The 14374-nt window shown below is 36.4% G+C and overlaps 1 protein-coding gene across 1 annotated transcript in view; it reads right to left on the reverse strand.

The window, feature by feature from the left end:
• Positions 1-14374, reverse strand: part of TRAPPC9 (trafficking protein particle complex subunit 9) — a 418319-nt gene that overhangs the window by 344335 nt on the left and 59610 nt on the right. The window contains exons 15-16 of the mRNA XM_054385350.1: positions 9975-10127; positions 1925-2049 (exon numbers count right to left, since the gene is read on the reverse strand). Of these exons, the coding sequence (XP_054241325.1) occupies positions 1925-2049; positions 9975-10127 (278 nt within the window). The remainder of the gene's footprint in view (positions 1-1924; positions 2050-9974; positions 10128-14374) is intronic.

A 14374-nucleotide genomic window follows, 5' to 3' on the forward strand; every position in this document is an offset into this window, starting at 1 on the left:
TTTTCCTCTTATGGATGTTGTCTGCAAATGATCATAATGATAATAATTTAAGTAATTCAAAATTTTGTAGACTTTCTCCGGAGCTTTATGCTGTTGACTATTTTAACACTCTGATTTTACCTTTTTTTTTTTTTTTTTTTTTAAATTAGCCAAAAGTGCAAGGTTAGTGATTAAGCCTGATTTAGAACAGATGTCAACACAGTAAACTTTTAATTTTGGAAACACTATGGGACCTGTACAGCAGTCACACAGGTGAGGCTGAATATACAGATAAATTTCCTGAGTAGGGAACCCCTTGATGTTATTGGAATGTGCATTCTCCATTGGATATAGTTTTCATCACCTACAAGGTACTTCATCACAAAATACCAATCAATTAAGTCATTGTATCAAAGCATTAAATTTCATCCTACAAATCTAACAATAGAATCAAGCACATGCATCTCCAGCAGGCTGTTTCACTATACACTGCAAAAAACCAATTTTTTTCCAACATCCTTGAAATACCATCAAACACATCATTGTGGATCTCCAACTACTTGGTTGCCAGGATAACCAGCTGACAAGCCAGAAGTGCACCAAAAGAGGGTTTGGGGTTTTTTTTCATGTATCTGGTGCAAAGAAGTTCTACATTTATGGATTTTTATTCCAATTTCAAAGTAACATTCCCCTTGCTTCCAAAAGTCAGAAGCGTGTTTAGATCAGATATTCTACATGAAGTTCTAAACTTATAAACTAACACTGGACATTCTATCCACTTATAAGTGTAAATCAGCATCATTAATTTGATATTTAAGAGCAATTGGGAAATACTATGCTACACCATGAAATATGAAAAAAGGCTTTACTAATTTTTTACCATGTTTCATACATATCCTGTCATCAACCCTTTAGTACTATAAAATGGAACGATGATGAATCAGCAGTGCTAACAGTCCAAAGGAAATTTATCTAAAAATCAATAGCCTCACCTGTTTATTGATCAAATGGAACTGTAAATAACCTCACTGGGAAGAAAGCAAATTCAAATGAAAGGCAAGTTACTGAAGAAAATCAAAGCCCCCTTCTTGGCCAAAGGCATGCTAAACCAAACACTGCACCATACAACACTCCATCTAAATTCTCACTGGATGAGCTAGTGCAGAAGACACACCCATGCAGAAAATAAGGATTAACTTCTACAAGGCATGCAGAATTTCACTAAAGCTATGGAAGAGAACAATGAAGTGCTATAGCCCGGAGTTTTTTTTCCACAATCCATTGTTTTCACCTTAAATTGTATCTTCTGCAAATCTGGCCAGCATGAAACTGTTCTTATTTTACTGATAAAAACAAGAAGTTCACATCTTCAACAATTAAGATCTTCAACAGAAAAGCAAACAGTAGCATACTCCAGGGAAGACTCTCTCAGTAAGCACAGCGCAGCTTCTACCTACACAATTGCTCTTTCATCCTGTTTGTATTTACTTTTCTTTTGGCCCTCTCAACTATTTTATTACTTATATGAACACCTCTAAAGGGATTACTACTGGAAGTGTGAAGACTTTGATCCCAAAATGTTTAGAAGGTACAAATCCTGACATACATTTTAATATAAAAAAAACCTGAGAATTCGTAGAAAAGCATCTTGCTACAGAGTATATAGCATAAGAATGCGACAGGAGGTGAAGAACCTGACAGTTCCTTGAGTATGCCATAACAACAGCCAACTCTTTACAATTTCTGTTCTTAGTCTGATCTTGTTTCACCCTTTTGTTTGTTCTAATACAATAATCCAAACACAGAACAGCAAGCTGTTCTAAAAACAAAAACAAAGGGAAATATTTATGAGACAAAGAAACCTTCCTTTTTTAATCACACAACAAACCATAACACAGTCCTGTGAAAACCACATCTGGTACTTATTTTGATGTCATTTACTTACCTTCACGTGACTGAAGTCACCAACTTTGCTGCTTTCTTGTGGATTAATAGGTTTACTCTCCACTCTTGGTTTGACAACCTGCCGAAAAGGACTGGAGAGTGGAAGTCCAGTAACACTGATTCCATCTAGAAACAGAATAAATAAAATTACTGTTGCTTGTCTGGTGTTATGTTTTATTTCAATGAATCTGCACTGCATTATCAAAAGAAGACAAAATGCACCAAAAAAAAAAAAAAAAGAATTACATTTTATGCAAAACAAAAGGTTAAAATTACTTTATTTTTCACGAGAAGCCAAGAAAAACTCAAGACAGGAATACACAGAAAACCCAGTGAAGGTCACAGGAAAGGAAGTTAACTGCATTTGAAACATCGCAACAGAGGTCTAACTGCCAAAAAAATCAGGAGGGGTAAATCTGAACACAGTAAAAATGGAAAGACAATCATATGATTTATTATAGGACTATCCTGGAAATCCAGACAATTTTTATTAATATGGGACTAAAATTAAGAAAGCCTTTTCTTTTATAATGTAACTACATTAAATCATGAACTAATCTAGTCCCATGAAGACCAAGGGAAAGGCAGGGAGATGAGAGCACGAACAATTCTGTATGGACTAAGAAGTATTTTATTTCTAACTTGCACAAGAAATAACAAAGTATTAAAGCACTCTTATAACCAATTCTTAGCATCTTTTAAAACCAACCAATATCAAGGGAAATAAAATTATTAGCCTATGATTTGAGGGGAAAAAAAAATTAAAGTTCAAGACAGCTTGCCAACAAACAAAAGTATTTGATTGCAAGCTTTGAAATCCACTCTTCAAAAATTAAAACAAAAAGGTTTCATAAATTGATTTTCATCAATTCTTTACTTAGAACAAAAGTTGACACTGATTAGTGTATTAAATTACCCCAAAAAATTTTAAGAATCAAGCACAAAAAAATTGCATGGCATGAGTCAGATTTTCCATTTTATGTAAGGCACAAATTCTCTTTTCTTTAAGGAACAAACAAAACCTACACACCGAGAACCTACAACTAACACCTCTCTTCATTTTCTGCTTTAAAAACCTCAATCTATTTTCATATTTTTATGGAAAAAGAGGAATACAATGGTTAGTATTCCTGAGGAAGAATGAATTTTTACATCTCTACACTGTACCTGCAAAAGGAGTTATTATAGCAAAGCAAACATCAGTTCTGCTTCAGACTAAAAAGGGAAGTCTAAGGTAACCAATGTAGTGGTCAAACTTTCTGTTTTAAGTCTATAGCACTCAAACCTGGCACAGAGCCTGATACCATACACACTAAAATACTTCAAAAGGCTCACTCCTTAACTCTGATTGTGCAAGGAGACTTCTCTGTGAGAGGACAATAAGAAAAACTAATGTTCTCTTGCTAGCCTTGTTTTTTGTTGTTTTGGTTTTTTTGTTTTTTTTTATTATTTAGCTTTTCCTTTTCACCAGGCAATAAAGTTGGTTAGACATTTTCCAGTTCCTCAGAAATACATTAAACCACCACAGAATGGGAAAACATTCTGCTGGAAGTTCTGATAGACTGCAGAACTTAATGATGGCAGAAGAAAACAGGTAGCTGAAAAACCTAGAATATCCATGAAGCAGTTCCCCCAGAAGTTTTAAATTACTTAGTATTTACATTTTTGAGACTTTTCACGTTTTGTTTTCTTTCATGAAGTTTAAAGATATGAAGATGCTAAATACTGCAGTTTTCATGAGTCAATACATATTGTCAAACCACTTGAGTAGCCTTTCACTATAAAAAGAACAATTGTCTTTCTACTCTGTCCAGGAATCTTCCTAATTTCTAGAATCTACATTGAGTATTCCCATGGTAACAGCACATGACCAACTCTTTCTCCATGGTAACCACAAGAACACAGCTTGTCTTCAACATCACAGTCACTGCTGTCACAACAAAGCAAAATCCTTTACTGGCATTTCCTCTCTCCTCTCAAATGTTAAGTAAATTGTCAATTTAACTTCATTAGCCACTTTCACAGCATGCTGCACAGAATCCCACAAAACTTAATTTTTGAATAAAGAAAGTTTACAAAGGGAGTTAAACTTGCAGATTCACAACCTGATGACTAGGCACTAAAAAAGAGTTGACATTGGACAACTTCCCTCCTGTTCTAATAACTCCTAAAACCATCACTGGTCTGATCCAGGTGACAAAAATATTTGCACTCTTCAGCTGGGGTGGTCTCATACTCTGTGGCAAGGAAACCCTTAAATAACCTTAATACTGAAGCCAGAACCACAGATGTTTGTTTGTATTCCAAGGCAGTCTACTGGTAACCTGCAGCATAATGTCACGTGAGAAGCAGAACAGGCTAAGATTTTAGGTTGAACTGCTACTTCTCTGCACAAGAAATACCAATAATCCAAGAGCAATAAAAATCTACTTATTGCTGTTTTCTGAAGGTACATTAAGCATACCTAATATTATATATTGGATAGCTGGGGCAGCCTTTGTGAAGAAAGTCCAGACACAGTCAGTTCCAGTCAGTCTCAGCCAGCTACAACCACAGGACGAGCTGAGACCCTCAGCCAAGCTGAGGACACTTGAGGAGAGGGGGGGGCGGGAAAGAGTTTTTAAAAAGGGCCATAGGCAGCACAGGTAGAGGAGGAAGAAGCCAAGGAGGGAGCAGCAGCAGATGGACTCTGAGGCCTCCAGAGGAGGAGAGCAAGAGGTGCTACAGTTCCAGAGCAAGTAACTGGTGAGAGGAGGGCATTTGGCCATTAGTCAAGATTAACCATCACATATTTAAAAAAAAAAAAAAAATTACACAGTGAAATAATAACCCAAGAGATATGTCAGAGTTTTGAGAAAGTACAAAACTGGAGCATGAAATATGAAAACTAAACGCCCTCTCAACCCATTTGTTTATCTTGTCAATCCATTGCCTGATAGACTTTTCAAAACAAGAAGCCTCTTGGCAGGCAACCTCTGTTAAGAATACTGCAACAGTTTTAAAGTACTTTCAGCATGCAAAAGAAAAAAAAGGAAAAGAAGAAAAAACTTCAAGTCAAGACAGGGGAGAGTGTGCTTGCCAAACCAGAATATGCCACCATTTTTTTTTCCTTAGAAGAATGATCTCAAATTATGCTTAAAGTAGGCAGAATTCTAGAAACTTAGTATCGGCAGCAATCAGGTGGGGAACTATATGAGTAGGTACCACTTCAGACAATATAACCTGTTTCACTCTTCACACTACAGGTGGGCAATAAGATGAATTTCCTTCCCTCACAAAAACATGCTTAAGATGATGACACAAGAAACCACAGGTAGCAGTACTCCAGGCAACGCCAGGAGTGCATCAATTCTCTGGTTCCCAGGAGCAGGGTAGAGACAACACATAGCAGGCTAAGCACTTCTTTCAGACTCCATTATGTCTGAATAGGATGGTAATAACAATTAACAACAGCAAATGCCATGTAAGTAAGGATTCCTTCTGGAGGTTGGTGAGCAAACTAAACTACAATTGTAAGTTAAATTTAGAGTAAGGATGAATACAATGAAAGGGAGCAAATGAAGTGTAAAGAAATGTATAATCGAAGACTAGAGATTATTTATGCACACTACACTAGATACTAACATAAAGTGCCTCAACATGGAAATGGTGCAATGGGATGGCAGGTCAATTAACCTGTATGTGCCGACAATAAATTTATTGCTATTTGCCTCATGCCTGTCTTGCCCATTTACTTTTGTAAAGATTTTGGGCCTAAAATGCCTCTTACTAAGATATTTGTAGAGTGGCTGATACTACCAATATATGCTAAGCTCCTACAGCACTTTTATATACTGTTAAAAACACCCTACCTTGTACTATAAAGATTATTTATCTAGATCAAAAGTCAATTGGAAGAGAAAAAGACACTTTGTCTTCTGTGAGCACTGAAGTTGGAATTCAAGAAGAACTCCGTAAGAAAAGTTCTCTAAAAGTTAAGATTTTTAAAGTAGCATGGCATAGTGAAAATTAAAACTGACATCTTTGAACTACAGACACAAAAACCTCCTTAGAAATGAAGTCACTTTGAAAAAATATCCTGAATTATTAAATGTAATAAAGGCAGCCAAGCATAGTAAAATGTAAATGATCATACTGAATTATCTCTGAGGACTTCCACCATCATCAGTAATACAATTATCCTAATAGAGTCCTCTAGGCTACTTAGTTTTTCAGAAGACCTGTCAAGTCTACATGTAAATTCAAAACCAGGTATCTTTCTAAGAAAGAAATACACTATGTACTATATGAGTAGGAACATATTTGAGTAGACAAAATCTAGCCATTGAAGCAGCAAAGAAACAAAGTGAGTATGAAACATACAATACTCTTGCATGCCAACATTAAAAAAAAAAAATCAAGCTCACTGCTTTTAGTAATACACTACTGCTTCTCTGCAACCTTTTTTCCCCTAGAGAAGGAAAAGAAAGATTTAAGGCATAGCTTTGCTTCTCAATTACATTGTAATTAATCAGTTCCTTTGATGAGTGTATTAATGTAATTATTCTCACACCTGTCTTTAGGTTCCCCATACACAGAATGAATGAAAACTAGGATTTTATATAATTAAGTACGCATTGCAGATTAATTAATTAACTTTGCAAAACATGGTTTCCATTGTAGCAGAAGCTTTTTTCTTCCCGCTAAGAGTTACCATACACAATGCAATCCACAAAGAGCAGCTATTGTTCTTTTCCCATCAGGGAAGGAGAATTCATTATACTCATGATGTGAACATCTTTTACTTCCCTAGATCACCCTAACTGAGCAGATCAGACAGGAGGAAGCATTCTAACTATAGCAACAACCTTATAATCAAATTCAGTACCCACACTGACTTTCCTGACCAAAAACACCAAGAATGTGTGGAGAAGGAACCCTGAACCATCCAGCTGCGAAGGACAGGAGATTCAATACCCCATTAGAATTTGCAGCAAACTAATCTGAGACAGGGAATCCCTGAATTCTGATCAACTGCCTTGAAGATGTAAGTTTGGTCTTCTTAATCTTAATTCAGAAGACAACCTGAAGAGCTAGAAGACCTGAACAGCAGTTCAGCTGTTCCAACTGCTTGCAAAATAATTAATTCCAGAGTTGATAAACCAAGGCAATACAAATTGTGACAGGACCCTTAAATGACATCCTTTAATGGGAGGTGCATTCTTCTGCAGTGTTCTCTAGCACATTATTCAGCTGTGTTTGCACAAATCCAATTCCCATCACGGAAGCCTCTAAACACAGAGCGGCTCATTCCTTACATCACACGTAGGATCTTACAACACTTAGTAACTGGGCAATAAAACATCAAATGAAATTCAGTATCAATAAATGGGAAAAAACAACCTTAAATGTATCTGTGAAATAAGAGGCACTTAGCACACCGTTACTGTTCAGAAGAAAGATCCTGGAGCTGTGCTTCACAGATCCATGAATCTATGAAGTCAATGTTCAGCAATCCTCAAAAAAGTAAATGACAAATTGTACATTGTAGCACTGCTATAAGGAAAGTAATACAAAGAGCATCGCTAGGTCACTACAAAACCAGTTCACCTTTCAAATTGTGTGTACAGCCTACATCAGACATGCAGAACTGAAAGGATTCAGAAGAGACAATAAGAGTGACCAACATAAGAAACTGTTTCCTTAAACAAGGAGAACTAAGTCATTTAGAGAGAGCACTGTGACAGCAGCATAAGGAAATGCACTGCTCCCTGTTTCCTGAAATACAAGAACTAGGTAATATTTGAAAAATGTCAGTAGGTACAAAGTTGCTAAAATTTAGCTCCAATTCTTTTTGCCACAGCAAATTCTTTTTGCACAGTCCTGATAGAGAGAGTGAAGAATTTTATGAATGAGAATCCCACTGAGAATGACTAACAAAACCTAAAACCAGAGAAACCATGTCATGTTTTGGAAGTTCCTAAGCTAACAACAGTTGGAGCCCAAAAGCCTAGAGGAAAGTAACATGTATGTTCATGAGTTTTACTATATTCTTTCCTCAGGCATCTGCTCTTAGCCACTATCACAGCCAGGATATTGGAACAGACAGTCCTTCATCTGATCCTGTACAGTCACTCATGTGGCTTTGCTTCCTTTAATCTAGAAGAACATCTAACATTTTCTTTTAGGAGACAGTATACCAGTAACACACAAGAATTAGATCAGCAGTTTTGTTTGATAACTTCGTTTACTTTCCAATTGGATGTCTATCATCAGAAACACCAGTAATTCATCCTTTCTGTTCTATCTCTGATTACAAACAGCATAAAAGGAAACAATTTCAGCAACAAATGAAAACAGATCAAAGTAACAGATGCCCTGCTAAGGGCATTACTTTTAAAATACATAAGTATTTCAATCATCATTATAAATCGGGTCTTCAGAAGAAAAGGTACCACAACTACCATATGATTAAAAGTCTTATTATAGCTGCCATTGATTTTTCTAGCTCTTTACTGTTCTTCACATCAGGATCTTACCTGTCTCTTTAGAAGTACAATATTTGTAAAGTTAAAAGCAATATAGAAAAATTACAAGAGCAAGTAAAAATGTCAATGTACTTAGCATCTCTAACAATGCTTTCAAAGCATACACAAAATATATAGCACCCAAAGAAACTAAAAGTTCTAAAGAAACATTTATGGATTCCACCCCTTCCTTTATCATCACTGAACAAGAAAACGTTTAATTGCCTCTAGGCTTCAGTTACACAACCTTTCAAAAAAGACATAGGCAGAAATAACAAGATAAAAATGTTCTTCCACATTTTTGTGAATCTGTGGTCCCATAAAAATTAGACAGAGGCAAAAAGAACTCCAGGAACCCAAATGTACTACCTCCCAGTGTCAGTGCCAAGCAGCAAGTTACCTTCTCCTTCTTTAGGATTTTTTGTTTGTGTTATATTAGTCTGTAAACCTGCTGGGCAACTGGAGCTTCAGATTGCCTCTGAAGTTTTTTAGAGACTGGCAAATTTGGAAGTTACAGAAATGAAATCAACACAACTCTCACAGAAGTGGTGCTTCCCCATTATCAGCTTTTTGAAAAGTTTGAAAGTAAACTATAGTGTAGGAATACTACAGGGTTTGAGTGTGCAGTTAAATCCTAAAATATTTTCATAATTGACATATTTTACATTAGAAAGGTTTAAAAAACAAAGGAGTGTTTTAATCTTCACTTAATGTAATTTCTGTCTAATTGTAATTTGCAAGATGACTCACAGATCTTGCTCCTATTTAAATTGAGTAACCTGTGAACACAATTTTGTTGCGTTTTTTTTAAAGATAAATTATACTGATAATGCATACCTGCAACTGCATCTTGGGAAACAGTCCAATTTTTCTTTTTAATACAGGAATACCTTGTTTTGTCACATTAATTCAATCAGTGTAAATAAAACAAGCAATTGAAAATATACAGAGTATAGCAATTACTCCAGTGAGATGGTGTGTTTATTATAAAAAGGAAATCCTTCTTACAAGTATCTGGTACTTGTAATTTCAGGTAATTCTAATACAAGCAAACATTGGGGGGTTTTATCAAAAAGAAACTATGAGTTTAAGCACATGAAGCTTTCTGTGCAGCACATACATTAGGAGGATTATGCCCCACATAGCAGTTATGTCACCTCTGGCCAAAATGCAGTCAGCCACCATTCGGAATTCTACAGTTTTGGATGACTAAATGATCAAATTAACATTGTTTCTCTTTAAAACTCACTGATGTTTGCAAACTATTTTTCTTTATCTTCCTAAGAAAAGGATATAAAGAGACACACCAAACCCACTCTTTCAAAAAAGTTTTAAAAAGATAGCAGGGCAAATATGTCTCATGATGGGACAGTTTGGTCAGAGGGCCATGCCAACAGCTGTTACAAGAAGTCAGGCTTCACTCCATACAGCTGACTGAACAGCTGCCTTTGCATTACAAGACACAAAATATGAAAACAGCACATTTGGATAAGTGTTTCTCAGAAGTACATACAACCCTCCTAAATGGAGTATTTAAAAACTCACCATCAGAGAGATCTTGCAGAAGGTTCTCTTGACATGAAAAGTCCAGCTTCACTTTAATGTTTACAGTAAATGTTGCAATTTTTCCAGGTTTTAGAGGAAACTGAGAGAGGGTGTCTTCTAGCTTCCAGCTCAGGAAGTCCCCATACAGCTTCTCTGTATTGAAACAATAAAAAATTTCCTAAGCATAACCACTGTGTTAAGGAATTTTAAGTTTTTACTACAGAGTATTAACCGATTTGCCATTTTCTGTTTATATTCTAAAATATTCAAAATTACGGCATTAAAAAAGAATGCAACATTCATTTTTAGAGAGGCTACTGACGTTGACCTGGAAGTATGAAGATCACAAAACTCAAAATGTGACTCTAAGTGCAGAAGAATACTACCAGAAGAAAAAAGATTGCCTAATAGGCAGCATTAAATACACATGCTGAATACTTGAGAACACAGCCAGAAGGGGACCTAGAAATTCATATGGGGTGAGAGCTTTGGTGAGGGCCAGAGTCAACCCACCACAATCTTAAATCCATGAATATTTACAAGACCATACAATGCTAAACATGGCATAAAAGTCTGTTAGTATATAAAATAAACATAATGGTTTGCCTGGGAGAATCTTAATGTATGGATTTATTGTAGCAATACATACTGTCTCCAAGTTACACTGACGAATTTTTCTAAAGGCTCATTTAAACACCAGTTGAGCATTGCTTTGCACCACACATGGGACCACTGAAAGTCACAGTTCATCTCTACTTCATAACAGGCTACTGCATATAGAGCAAACTGGCATTTTAGTGTCTTTCCAAAATCACCATCTAAGATTCATTTTTGAGAAAATAGGGTGGAAAGATTGTCTCAAAAACTACAATCTTAAGGATCTTACAAAGAAAAGTAATTAGAATGGCAGTCCAAACTTTGTTAATTTGCACAGAAACAGCTGCATCTAGGGAAAGAAACAAAAAGTATGTCAGTGTTTTTCCATTATCTACTACCTAAACCGCAAATGCTTTGCCTTCTTTTTCTCACAGACCATCAATCGTTATCTTGTGTCTTTTCTCATCAAATCAATATTATGGACTCTTTTATATGAACAAAGAGAAGATAAAAATTTTAAAAAAACTTTTAATAACTGTTTCCCTAAAGTCATCTCCACCACATCTAATGATTTAGCTGTAATCATAAAACTGTTCTGGTTTCCTTCTGTTTTCAATAAAAGCAGTAGCTCAACAAGTACAGCAATCTCTAAACCCTTTCTTGGTAAATGAAAATATAATATGCTAAAAGGCTGTTTTTCCTCAATATAAGCAAAGAAGAATGACATAACCCAAGCACCTGAGTGTATCTTCAGTTTAATGAACAATTTCCAAAAGGTATTTTCATTAAGCAGGAGATCTAAAGATATTACAAGTGAAAAGACCTTCCCAGTGAGAACAACCCCTGCAGATTGTCTCTAATTTAACACCGGTAATTACAAGACAAGGTCTAAATGCTCGACTTGAAGTTCAGTGGTGGCAAAAGCCTTGTTTATATTCATCTGGCATGGGTTTATGGTTTAATGATGTTTTCTTCACCTTGTTCACTAACCACCATTACAATGAACTAAACTATGGCATGGGGCTTCAAGCCTGCAGTTCAGTGGGCAAGATCCTTGTTTAGGGCATGTCTGTATTCAGTTGTTTCTGGAGTTCCACATTTTTGTAACAAGTTACAAGCAACTGTTTGTCAAGAGTTTATATTAGTGACTTATTTAATTATTTTACTGGATACCAAATAATTAAAATTGCAACAAATATTATATAACATCTTACCTACATCTAACTTTAGATTAGACTGGTTAATTGCCATTGTAACTTTTAATGGATTTTAAGGACTGACAAAAAAAAAAAAATATCCACACTAGTATTTTGCATAAAAAAAACCTCGAGAGCAAAGCAAGTCTTCTGATATCACACAAATCTCAATTCCTCAATTCTTTAAGTTCCCAGGTAAATCTGGCATTTTGCTGCAGTTCATTTTAGCATAAACATATCTATAAAGTTCTCTACTGAAATAATTTAACTCTCTGCTGTATATAACTTCTCCTGGCTATTAAGAACACTGGGAGACACTATATGCTGTTTGTACCTGCCCACCAACACAGATTCTTGCTATTGTATAGAACAACACTTATTAGGTCTGCTATCATTTTTCTTGGAATTATTTGCTCTTAAGATAACCAGTGGGGAAAAAATATATAAAAATAAGACTTTAAGAATTACTTAAATAGAAACAAATTCAAGTTAGACTAGTTTAGTATTTGGTACATTTTAACATTAATATCTCAACCATATAGATTGCAGATATGTAGATTGATGGGCTATCAAGCTGTTAATGTCTTTTTTCTTCTCTTCATAAAACACTTAACAGAACAGTGTAGAGAGACATTTCTTTGAATAGCAATATTTAAGGCTATCAGCATTAAACTGTTCTGCAAATTAAATCCAGCACCTGATCAGATCAATTTCCATAGAGAGGTCTGGAAAAGACAAGAACAAGCTAAACAGACCTAGCCCAGGATATTCATCCTTCTTTACAATGGGTTATCTGCACCTTGGAGTAGATTTTTCATTTGTGGTCTTGCGCAGCTGAACAGCTGAGACCAAAAGCAGATGTATTCAAAGACTATGGGGAAAATATAGCTAGACAGGTGAATTTATTTCTCTATGTTTAAATTCCAGAGGTCAATCAACTCTAAGAAAGAACAGTGAGGTTTTGCTTCATCATCCAATTTCACCTAGTGTGTGCAGCTGGTGCTCACTATTAGAGCTTAATAACCAGTGAGGCTCCTATAAACATCCGGCACGTTCTTCTTAGTGCTTCAAGTTTGAAACCATCAGTGTCACATTTGCCTGAGTGGATCAAATGGTTGGGTTATCAAAGCTTTTAGAGTGCCTCTCCTAACTGAGACATAGCAAGCCTCTGACAAGAGCTGACTGGAGAAAAAGGATGGAAAGGCATAACCCTCTGCATATGTCAATGTTCTAAAAGTGTATTAGGCCTTCTGACCTAGCGAGGGACAACAGAAAGTGACAGAGAGCTGACCTTGACGGTATGCGTGTGATGCGCAACCCAAAGATACCACAGCCTGGTAGACAAAAGTGCTGCAATGAGATATTAAAAGACGTGACAGACATGTTTATTGTGGCAGCATGACAAGCCTCTTTGTGCTTATTTGCCTCAGGATCTGTTCCATAGCACGTGGTTCCTACAGGACCCAAAAACCTTGTGATGTTCTTTACAAACTGCACAGGGTGACCTGCAATTTCTGCACATTTATCTGATGACCAGAGCAGAAAAACTAAAGAGCTTCACTTAAAACAGAAGAGAGGAAGTAAGGGAACACGAGTTTGAAAGCCTCATCTCCAGAGGTTCTCACTAACAAGACACACTGAAAACAATACTAGAGAAGTGGGCTTCCTCAAGAGAAGTACCTGGATATAGCTAACATAGCGGAGGAGGGAGGTCAGGTTGCTGCACTGCTGCAGCTACTCCCATCCCCTAATTTTAACCAAAAAACCCTGGAATGTTTACCACTTAGAGCATTCATCTTTGTGCTAGAAGTTATGGCCCCAGAAACAGAATGTAAGGAAATGGAAGTCAGGCAGGCATGGAACAACTGCAAAAGATTTACAAGCAACTGCCATGATTAAAAGAGCCAAAGCAAATCATGTGAAACAAAGGATGACAGAAAGCTCTTTGTATTTGGCTGAAATTGGACAACAACTTCTCATGGGCTCCCAAGTTGACAAGCCATCTGTGGTCATGGCAGATGAAGATGCCTAACAGCTTTCAAGGAGAAAGGAGGGCAGCTTAAATCACAGTCACATTTCAGCAGAGGTGTAGTAAAGAACATTCAAGAGGCAAATTCTTAATGCTCTACGGGTAGTTTATAAGCATCTGCATATGCTCTCAACTTACAAACAATAGTATGCATCAAGAGTTTGTGTTTGTATTACAGATGACTTCATGTCATATCCACAGGATTTCCATGCATGTGGTATTCACTGACCAAACTGAGCTGCTGACATGACAAATCTGTTGATTACCAGAACACTATGCCATGTATCATTCTGTACCATGAGTCCACCTTTATGCATGTGTCGATTTATGGTAATAACCAAAATAGTTGAGTCCACAAAAAAGGCAAAAGTCCATCCTTTGCAAGACGACTTATACAATCCCATTTGAAATAAAAATCATGACACATTTAGTATGGACCATCACCTCTTTTGCCATGGATAGCACTTTGCAGTGCTTTATGTCACATCCACAGCACATAGTCATGTAAACAGTCATACCCCAGTATGTATTTTCCTCAGGTAACACGCCTCATCTCGAGCAGCTAGTTCCTAACACAG

Source organism: Indicator indicator, chromosome 12 (assembly GCF_027791375.1).
Source record: "Indicator indicator isolate 239-I01 chromosome 12, UM_Iind_1.1, whole genome shotgun sequence".
NCBI lineage: Eukaryota > Metazoa > Chordata > Aves > Piciformes > Indicatoridae > Indicator > Indicator indicator.